An 11,759-nucleotide genomic window follows, 5' to 3' on the forward strand; every position below is an offset into this window, starting at 1 on the left:
AAATAGTAGAAACTTGTGAAAGATCATCTAGCAGAACAAATTCTAGGAAAACTATCATGAAGTGTAAGTACTTGATCATCTTTTAGAAATACTTACAATCATAATATTTTTATTATCTTAAATTGAATATAAAAATATTGATGAATCTTGAATATTAGCTATGCAAGAAGAGTTAAATCAATTTGAAATAAATTATGTTTGGACACTTATTCCTAAACTCCAAAATCATACTATTATTAGAATAAAATGAGATTTAGAAAAAAAAAAAAGAGTTTGAAGTCATCACTAGAAATAGACTTGACTAGTAGCTCAAGGTTTCAATTAAGAAAAATGAATCGATTATAATAAGATATATGCACTGATCGCAAGAGTAGAAGCTATTCGAATGCTACTTATATATGTTTGTTATAAATATTTCAAAATTTTTCAGATGGATGTTAAAAATACTTTCTTAAATAGTTTTATAAATGAGGAGGTATATGTTAAGCAACCTCTAGGTTTTGAAAATCATATTTCTTCAAATTATATTTTTGACAAAAGCACTTTATAAACTCAAACAAGCTTTTTAAGCTGACAAAAGCACTATGTAAACTCAAATAAGCTCCTAGAACTTAGAATAAAAGGATCTATGGTTTCTTAATTGAAAAAGATTTTTCAAAAGAAAAAATTGACACAACCATTTTCATGTTTAATGAAAATGATGATATTTTTTTTAGCATAAAGCTACTATGCCGCCCGAGTGGTACCGTTCAGGAAATGTTTTTTTTTTTTTTTTTACTTAATGATTAAGGAAGTGATTTTAAGTGTATTGGTGTATTTTTTTTTAAAAAATATTTAAATATATTAAAAAAATGTGAAAAGAAAATTGAAAAAAAAAATGAATTGGATGGCATGCCTAGCGGTAAGAGTTGGGCGGCACAGTAGCCCGATCCTTTTTTTTATTCAAATTTATGTACATGATATAATATTTGGTAGTACTAATGAAAATATGTACTAAGTTTTTATTAAGAGTGTGCAGGAAGAACTTGAAATGAGCATTATAAAAGAACTTAGTTTCTTTCTTGGATTGCAAATCAAGTAAGTAAAAAGTAGAATATTTATTAATGAAAAGTGATTTAGCCACAAAAAATTTCACAAAAGTAAACTTACAAACTGACATGAATTTATATAATATGTTATATCTATTTTACAATAAAAATAACTTTACAATTTGTTGTACGACATCAGACTAGGGGTGAAAATCGACATATCTGTGCAGTTTTTGTCCAAAACTGAAACCGCATCGATACCTTGAAATGATGTAAATCTTGACCGAAATCGACCGATGAAGGGGCGTCTTCGGTGGCTGCATGCACCGAGAGAGAGAGAGAGAGAGAGAGAGAGAGAGAGAGAGAGAGAGAGAGAGAGAGAGAGAGCGAGATGAAGCGCGGTGACTCGGTGAGATTTTTGAGAGAGAGAGAGAGAGAGAGGAGGGGGCGACAAAACTTGAGAATTGTGAAACACTGAAAGTGAAAAAAGAAATGAGGAGGAAGAAGAGGAGCGTGCACCATTCGAACCCTAGAGTTAAAAAGGCGCCGTTCCTTTTATATTTTTTTTCAAATACTAAGTCCTAAAACGATACCGTTTCACTTAAATTTAAGTGAAACAACGTTGTTTCATATATGTATAATTAAAAAAAATATATAGATAAACCATTGGTCGGTTCAGCGGTCCAGCCCAGGCTCAAATCGGGACCAAACTGCTGGACATCGGTTTTGAATAAATTCTACCGTGCGTCAATCAGCTCTACGCTGGTTTTGATCTCCAGCGGTCGGTCTGAGTTAGTCCTGGTCGGTTTTTTGGTATTTTGTACAGCCCTACATCAGACTACGTCAGTTTGTAAATTTACTTTTATAGAATCCCTTTGTAACTAAAACATTTCTCTTCATTAATTAGTCAAAAAATATAAAAAACAAAATTACTCAAAAAGTTTAGAATAGAAGGTGCAAAGTAAATTAGAACACCAAGGAGTCCATCCATCAAACTTGATAAAAATGAAAACAGTAAACCAGTTGACTTAAATGTATATCGACGTATGATTAGTAGTCTAATATATTTGACAAGAAGTACTGGATATATATTTAGTGTTTGCTTATGCGCACGATTTCAATCATTTTCAAAAGAATCTCATTTGAATGCAGTTATATGTGTTTTCTTAAATATCTTGTTAGTACAATTGATCTAAAGTTGTGGTATCCTAAGCGCACTACTTTGATCTAATCACCTACTCAGATGCAAATTATACTCGTTGCAAAGTTGGTCTAAAAAGTACTAGTAGAATATATCATTTCTTAGGTAATGCACTTATTTCATAGTTTAGTAAAAAATTAAATTTTGTTGCATTATCTACTGTTAAGGCAGAATATGCTTATGTACTGTTAAGACAGAATATGCTTATGCAGTTAGTTGTTGTGCTTAAGTTCTATACGTGAAGCAACGATTTAAGGATTTTAAACTTATATATAATCACATTTCACTCAAAGTTGATAATATCAATGCTATAAATCTTTCAAACAACTCGATACAACATTCTATAACTAAGCATATTAAAATTAGATATAATTTTCTATGAGATCATATGCAAAAATGTGACATTGTACTATATTTCACAAGCACATACAACCAGTTGGTAAATATTCTCATAAAACCTTAGCCAAAAGATAGATTATACATGACGAGAAGAGAATTAGGAATGATGCATACTATGGATATTTGTTAAATATTTTTTTATTATCTTAAAAGAATAATACTAGATATAATCTTAAGACGTGCAAGCCCTGCATACTTTCTTTGGAAAAAAGTGAGGTTTATCATTTAAAAAATAACTTTTCCATGTAGATTCCAAATTTATTCATTTTTTTTTCAAATAGAGTGTGCGCGAGGCTTGCACACCCTAGGACTGCAAATATCTTTTCTTAGCTCAAAATTACTTAAAAAAAATTTGAGATTCTTAACCTCATTTTTTGAGCGTTCATACTCTTCAATCTTCACATATTGGCATGTTATTCTTATCTAAAGTATTATGCAATCAAAATGAAGAGTCTAGCAATGACTTCCACTATTTATTTTCTTACTTTATGCCCTATCTTTATGTTAGACTGTTGAACAAGTCATTGAAGTATATAAATTTGTTTTTTAAGCTTTTCAACCTCACTTGTTATAGACTGAAATCGTTGAGAAAATGCCACAATGGATGATAAATTTCAAGTACCCAGAGTCAATAATTCATAAATAACCTCATCATCTGATTTATTAACTAGATCTCTTTCATGCTACACTATGGCACCTTAGTAGATGCTCCTTAGTAGATGCTAAGTTTACTAGTAACTGAGGTGTAGAATACATCATATATTGATAAAAATGATTAATAGAAGAAGATTGTTGAGCCATTGCTTATAAAGAAAAATTGCAGAGTAAGAATGAAGATTGATTACAGATATGCGAAGAAGATTGAATGGGAATTGGATAAGCTGAAGACTGCATTTACAGAGGTAAACATGAGCATAAGACAAAATATCATACTTTTTCAGATCTTACTTGACCACATTACAAAACATCTTAGACTCATTTTTTCGAAAGTTATTTTTACTAAGCTAGCTAGATTTAGTACAATTTGTCCCTCAATTTTTTTCGATTTTCTCAAAAGTTATTTTCTCCTAAACACTTAATCTCTGTCGTTATTGCCCACTGTTAGCCTTGAATTTGAGCTCTCTTTCTTTCTAGCTCCTCTGCTTATGGCTAAAGGTCACGAGCATACCAGTTTGTCAACTTTTCAACTCCTTATTTTCTTATTTTTTTTATTTTTTCATCTTTATCAACAAGCATTTGATACAATTTAGAAATTTGATTGTTAAGCTAATCAACCTCACTCACTCTTGCTCGTAATCTTCAAGACATGGTTGTAACAAAAGCAGCATATTGAGCATTAAGAGTCTTTGATTTTGTATTGATCTCAGAATCAGTCCTGCAAATCAAATGTCTCTCTTCTCCTATCATGGCATTAATGGGCTCAATAGAGAAAATAAGTGGTTGAGGCGTAAAGAGTTCCTAATTCAAATCTAGAACATTATTGGAAGAAAATTGCACGACCATAAAAATTGTTTTGGATAAACAAAAACTAGGTTAAAGAACAATGTGAGAAATTTTTCTTGTGAGAATCTAGTGGGGAGGGACAATCCTTTTAAGTAGAAACTCAAAACTTTCAAATGTTTACAAACTTTCATTTGTGAAAAATATCAAGTGGATTTGAAACTCTATTTGCAATAACTCGATAAGGCTAGCCTTATAGCTTTACAAAACTTGTCTGGCTTAAGTAGTTACAATTATTTAGCTATATATAGTTTCTACTAGCGCCCATTTTCATCCGTCGTTACTATGGTCCTTTTTAACGATGCCAAAAATGGAGAAATTTAGAATAGAATATTAACATATTTTTGCCAATGCTTTATTTGATTTAATATTCTTTAAATGGTTAAGCTTTATATATATATATATATACACGCCTGGAATTAAGTTTATCTATTACTTGAAAAACTAACGCACATTCTCAATGGGAGTATAAGCATTACTGTAGATATTCCTACGAAGTGTTTGTCATCATAAAAAGATGGAAGATTGTTGAACTTGAGGTTTCAAGCATCATATAATTTTATATCTACTTATGGATTTTGATGATACTAAACAAGTTTAAGCATAAAGGAGTCTCAAGTTGTCCACAAAATGTATTCAAGAATATCAACAAATTAAGCATGAGCAAGAAAGACAAACTTACAAATGATGCTTTAGAGTAATTTTGTACATCTCCTTCAAAATTCGAAAAATATTTTAACGCTCTAAAGAAATCTTTTATCATGAGACATCAATTTACATTTTACATATGTGCAAAATAAGTTTGAAAATTTGAAATTTGAATGGTCTTAGATCTTCTCATGATTGTGATAACCTTGAGGCTTCTTAGAGTTGCAAACTAAGCTGCTCAACATTGGACAGGTGGTTGATTTTTGCAGAGAAAAATGAGTGAAAAAAAAGCTGAAGAGAGGCTCAATTTTCCTCCATGGCTTTTCCTAGATCCAACTTTTTGTGACCAACGTATGGCCTCGTTCCAAATGATTGTGTTGTCCATAAGCTAATAAAATAACCGACAAAATGGTGTGAATGTCATTGGTGGTAATGGGTGGTTTCTATAGAAGAAAAGAAGTGAAGTGATGCTAAAGGAAGGGCTAGGCATTAGGCTTCTAGCTCTTTCAATTTTCTAGCTCTTTTGTGACCAATGAATGGCCCGAAAATCGAATGAGTACGTTGTCTAAAATGTGTGAATATCATTGGTAGTGATGGATGGCACACAGCGGGGAAAACAAAATATGAAAGAGAAGGCTTGGTATAGGCCACTAGTTTCATCTCATCCCCTTTCTTAAAAATCTTTTTGACCATGTTATGGTAAGATGATAAAATGAAGAGAGATGGATCGACCATGTTTTTTGGGCTGAAAAGTGGTGGCTCCACCACCTCCGTCCAGGTGATGTTGAACGGTTAACAGAGGGACCATTGTTAGTAAGGTGGCAAAGTGGGCTACCGCGAGTGAAGATCAAATGTGGTGCGACGTCACATCGTCACAATGTTTTAAAAAAATTCCTATCTAGAACAATGATACTAATCTTTTTGTTTAATTATGATTTTAAGTATCTCAAATAAATTTAAGGAGTTCCAATTTACTAAGTGTAAATTGAGTATTTTGATTAGTAAATTGTGTTTTTGAAAAAAGAAAAATTAAAAAGAAATCGCAGTTAATTGTTGTAGCAAATAAATTTATAGTAGAAGATTGTAAAATCAACTTTATTTCATTTTTTTAAAATCTTTTTATGACTAAGGGATGAAACGTTTTTTTAAATGAATAATGCTATTTTTTATTTTAAAATTTATCATCGTTGGTTATACTTGATGATGTCACATATTTTAAGGAATTTGGCTTACATTCCATTAAAATTTCATTCGATACTTTCTAGGAAAAAATAATGGACAAGATTGATGAAAAATGCCCTATTTTAAAATTATATTTTCATTTAAAATAACATTGACTATTCATTTTTCAAAACAATAAATCCATTAAAATTCTAACAGAATGTTTAAAATGGCTTCTTTTATCAAATATTTAAATAAAAATAACTTAATATAAATCATGTCACTAGGTATAATCGGAGGTAATAGAAAAAGAGTGACTCTACAGCCACGTATGGAGATCTCGGTCGGATTTTGACAATGCAAAAGAAAAAAAATTAATGTATTTTTTAATATTTTTAAATATATTTTTTAAAAAATTTACAACATAATTAAAAAGTATTTTTTAATCACTAAATTAAAAAAAAAAAAAAAAAAAAACACACACACACACAATCGAGATCCCCAGTAATAACCATGTGTAGCTTTAGCATTTCTGATAAAAAAGAAATTGTCTAACAGTGTTATTAAGACCGCTCATTGATTTAGCATTGTCCATCACATTTATACTGTAGGCTCACTTCTAAAACCCTAATCTCGTGTGCACTCTATCTCGTAACGCCCAAACCTTTGCCTCATAACGCCCAAACATTTTAAATTTAGAGTTTTTCATTTTTCAGTTCAGCTTGCATCAATGGCTGCCAACAATAATCCGCCGTCGGGCTTGGATAAAGAACAGGTGGGTACCTTTTTTAACTATTGTTTGATACTCGGATCTTGAATTGAACTGTGGAAATGAAATTTAAAAATTAGTTTTATTTTTTAGTGTTTCTGAGCATGGCATTTCTGTTTTTCTCTGAACCGAATTCGTCAAGTATCTGTGTATCCGGCACTCTTGTTTTAAGTTGTTGACAGGAAGATTATAAATTCTGCTTATTGTAATTCCACAGATCTTTGGAATGGCGGAAAAGGAGATGGAGTATAGGGTCGAGTTGTTCAACAAGTAGGTTTTCTGCCTTGTATATATGCTTCCATACCAGAAATGTCGTCCATTCAACAATAGGGGTTTTCTAAGATTTGATATCAAGTGTATTTGATACTGTTGTCAATGCTCATTGGTCAATAATTGAAAAATCTTGTGAAGCTAAGCCATTATAAAATGGTCTTGCATATGATTTATGAGCTTCTTGAGATGACACAGTGCAGAGCGTATTATTCTTTTTATTTCTGTTGGATTACGGTCCTTGAGTGTTCTGTCATTTATTTCCCGTTGGGTGTACCATGCGTGATTAGGCACCTGCCTCCACAATTCGAGCAACCTTGGGTGCATGTATATGATAATCTGCTTTCCCGGTGTGATCCAAGTTTTTGAATTTCAGTGTGCTTGTAAACATCTCATGGGAGAGAAAAAAATTAGACTTCATTGCCAATCTTAAGCTTTGTAATGAGCTGGGTTGAATATTGCAGTAAAATGTGGTTATCTATTGAAAAATGGTCATCATCAATTTCCATTCATACATACTCTCGTTGGATCAAGAAAATATATATATTTCTCATGGTCAGTAAAGACAAGGGCAAACATTCTGTAAATTAAATCTTAATGTACATTCTACTGAAAGAGGTTAATTTGTTATTTAATAATTTCATTCCAAAAACACTTTAATTAGGTATAGGTGGGATGAGGTACTACTTGTTTCTTGATTATTTAGCTTTGCCATAGGTTCTGTCTATCTTGATTTTATTTTTAAGTTTTGGACGAGTATAATCTACCTAAACTGTCAGATTAAGCATATTTATAATGGATTTGAATTGCTGTATTTAGAATTGGAGTGGCTGATGTGGTTGAAGAACTTGCTTGCTGATATGCATATGAAAAAACTCTGCATTGCTTATGATCTTCCATTCTTGATAAAATATTTCTTGAGGCTAATGTATTTTCTCTCCTCTTTTTACCTATTCAGGCTCACACACACATGTTTTAACAAGTGCGTCGAGAAAAGGTACAAGAATTTGTGTTCATTAAATTCCAACAATTTCCATGAACATTTCTAAGTATATTTTGAGTTCTCCTTTGAAGACTTTCCCAATAAGTTCAGTTCAAGTTTCTTAAATAAATAATTCCAGAAACTACCCACTTCTTGTACCAAAAAAAGCTGTATCCAATATATTCTTTTACTATTCAGGTACAAGGAGTCTGAGCTAAATATGGGCGAAAATAGTTGCATTGATCGCTGTGTTTCAAAATATTGGCAAGTAAGTTGTTGATGTATTCAGGCATGGTTTAGAGTACTTCCTGTGAACTTTTGATTCTTTTATCTTTTCTTTTTATATCAAACAATTGAAACGGTTTTTTATTTTTTATTGTTATTATCAATTCTGTTGACTTGCTTTTTGGGGGAGGTGTAAATATCTTTTGATAGGAATGAGATTTACTCTCATGGTTGCATTATTCTCCTGGCCTTTGTTTTCGAGAAAAAATTTTCATAGTTTGCCGATTCTTAACAGATGGAAATATAAGTTTTAGTTTACCATAAGCTGCATACACATGCACGTGGTTTGGCGGAGGGTTATTTCCTTTGTTCCATTATTAGCTACTAGTTTTCTTCCTGTGGCTAAGTCATACCCACACTATAATATTGCTACATAAGTTTATATACATCTAATAACTCAGATATCCCCGTACAAGGGGCGAAGTCGTCGTGTTACTGTGATGACTGTAATATACTGGGGAATTCTTTTGGCCTGGATTTACTTTCTTTCACGTTCTCCCTGGCCTGCTTTATTCGGCTTTCTTTACTCATTCTTTGACCTCTGTAGTCTTAGGCTGTTGATGGCTTTTATTTTATTATTTTTCAGTATCCATATTTTGCTGGTTTTTGTCTTGTTAAGAATTTTTTTTTTTTTTTTTTAAAAATCTGTATGTGAGGGCCACAGTCCTGGTTTTGCGTTAGGATGACCTAAACACTTTATCAAACAAAAAAAGACCTAAATACTTATAGCCACGTGATCGTCTGAAACATAGATATTTGAGTCATGAGCTGCTTCTTGGTTCCATTTTTCATAGTTCTTCACTTATGGTTGCATGTAGATGACTATCATTTAATGGAGATAAAAGCAAGATCTTTTCTGTATGTTCCAGGTGACTAATCTAATTGGCCAGCTACTGGGTTCTGGTCGGCCTCCAATGTGAAATTAAGGCTGCTCTCATCTGAAAGCCATTCCGCATTTGTTACATGTTAACTTGGCTGGCTATGAAAGGAGGAACTAAAATTATTTTCTTTTGTCTCTTTGTCTGTACCCAACATTATGAGTTGATATCCATTTTCTCGTTTGAGAGGGGAAAAAAGGCAGCATTTTGAATTTATGCTGCCTCCTAGTTGCAAGTCTGAAAAAGTATTTGCTTTTCGTTAATGAGAGATCATTTTTTAGTAGTTCAAATCTGGTTCTTGCACATGATTAATTTGTGCGAGTATCCTTGATACAAATAAATGGATACTGGAAGACATTCATAGTTTATAGTTTATGAGGTCATTATACAAATTCATCTTATCTAGGTGTTTGAGGATATATCTTTTACTCTAGAATAGATGAGTGAATTTCTTATTATTCCATGATGCTTTATGTTGCCCAGATGACTAACACAAGAGGGGGGGTGAATTGAGTTGTATTAAAAAAAATAACAATTATAAATCAAATATATAATATAAAATATAAACAAAATATAAACAAAATATGAAATAACAATAAATATAAAGAGTAAGGGTAAGAGAGAAGCAAACTCAGTATGTTAACGAGGTTCGGCCCCACTGCCTACGTCCTCGCCTCAAGCTACCCCTTGAGGATTCCCAAATTCACTATTCAACCTCCTTCAGGTGGAGATAGAAACCTATTACACATTTGAACAACACCGCTACAAAGGATCCGTATAGAACACCCTCTACACTTGCAATCACCTTACAAGTAGTGATTCAACTATTTCCCGTATAGAATACTTTCTACACGTACAAGGGTTATACACACCCTTTTTCTGATACAAAAACTTATAGTGGGTAGGTTATCAGAAAACACTCCTCAATGAGTGAAATAAGAACAATACAGCACAAATTATATCTCTCAAAATGAATAAAGATTAAGGCTCAATGCTTGGAGAAGAGAGAATGAAAGTTTTGAATGAATGTTGTATGCTTTGGATGTTGTGAATGTGAAGCTCTCAAATGATCTATTTATAGGCATATGAGACTTCATATTCAAATTTAAAAAGATTCACATGTCAAAGACAACATCATTCACTTTTTCAAAAAATTCAAATAAAAGGTTCTTCTTTTTCAATTGTCAAAGACAACATCATTCACTTTTTCAAAAAAATCAAACCTAATCTTTTACTTTTGGCATATGACAAAATGAGCACACTTTCATTTTCAAAAAATTCAAACCTAATCTTTTACTTTTTGCATATGACAAAAGGAGCACACTTTCCTTTTCAAAAATTTCAAACCTAATCTTTTACTTTTTGTATAAGTCTAAAAAAGCATCAAACACTTTTGAAAATATTCAAATAAAACATGCACATGTGAAAGATGACAATCAATCATCTTTAATATTTTCAAAGTTCTACCCTTTAATCAAGGCATGCACATGTGAAAAATGTATTTTAATGCTTTATGATAAAATACTAATTTTGAGCATTAATCCTAATTTCGAATTTTGAAGAGATTTACAACATTACTCTATAATTTTAATGTGAACTTGTTCCTTTCTTATTCATACTTGTTTTTTTGATGTGCTTGACTTCATTGTGTAGACAACTTGATCTTGAGACTTCTTCATTCTTTGAATTCATTTGTTATCATCAAAATCCATATGTAAATATATAATTATACAAAACTTAAAATCTTGAGTTCAACACTTTATTACATCTCCAATTGTTTTGGTTGCTTCGTGCTGCTTATTGGGTTTCAAGAAGCCACGTTCTTCCCCCCTTCACAGTGAGCCACAACTCTGCCCAACAAAGTTGGTTTTTCATCACTGTTAGCAGCTCATATGAAAGAAACTGACGGGAAATGCATGGTGTGAATTGGTTTTTGTGAACACCCGTGACTTATTATAATACTTGGATTGATGTTGGTGCTTTTTGTTGTTTTTTTTTCCACCAAAACCCCATTCCGGTAGATAAAGAGTAAGGAAAGAAAATGAGATAAGTGCACTTATTAAATTTGAACACCCAAATTAGTAGGAATTTTGTACCGCCACAACTATCATAATTGATTCATTGGATTTGAGCACTAGCTCTAATTTACACTTCAAAGTAGAAACTTTTTAACGAATCAGTCAATTTTGTTACACAACCCAACTCTGTTCACAAAAGAAAGCACTGGGCTTAATTTATTTTCTGTTATTGTTATAATGCTCACAATAAAGCATAAAAAGTGGTAACAATTGTTGAGTCGCTTGAAATGAGTCTAAGCCGCATGAAGATGACTTGGTCGATCAAATTTCTATCCCTCGCAACATTACCGAGAAAAGGGTTTGTTTCAAACTCGATCCTAGTTAGGATAAATTGTTCAAGAGATGTCAGGTTAAAGTCCCTCCTTTGACCTGTTAATATATAATATGAATAATTAAATCTTCGTATTTCTATTAATTTAAGCTTTTGAGATAAAGCGGTGATTTAACATGACCGTGAGAATATGAACCGCACAATCCGGAGGACAGATTTTTGAAAATACGAACTCTACCTTTCATTGCTATTATCACCATCTAAATATAGCAAATGACAACTAAGAAAG

General features: G+C 32.0%; 1 protein-coding gene across 1 annotated transcript; it reads left to right on the forward strand.

The window, feature by feature from the left end:
* Nucleotides 1-6,526: 6,526 nt before the first annotated feature.
* LOC122294667 (mitochondrial import inner membrane translocase subunit TIM10-like) lies at nucleotides 6,527-9,540 on the forward strand. The gene is made up of 5 exons (XM_043103579.1): nucleotides 6,527-6,712; nucleotides 6,924-6,976; nucleotides 7,935-7,973; nucleotides 8,157-8,226; nucleotides 9,113-9,540. The coding sequence occupies exons 1-5, from the start codon at nucleotides 6,668-6,670 to the stop codon at nucleotides 9,161-9,163; spliced, it is 258 nt and encodes an 85-aa protein (XP_042959513.1). The 5' UTR covers nucleotides 6,527-6,667; the 3' UTR covers nucleotides 9,164-9,540.
* Nucleotides 9,541-11,759: the final 2,219 nt, after the last annotated feature.

The sequence above is a fragment of the Carya illinoinensis genome, chromosome 14 (genome assembly GCF_018687715.1).
Source record: "Carya illinoinensis cultivar Pawnee chromosome 14, C.illinoinensisPawnee_v1, whole genome shotgun sequence".
NCBI lineage: Eukaryota > Viridiplantae > Streptophyta > Magnoliopsida > Fagales > Juglandaceae > Carya > Carya illinoinensis.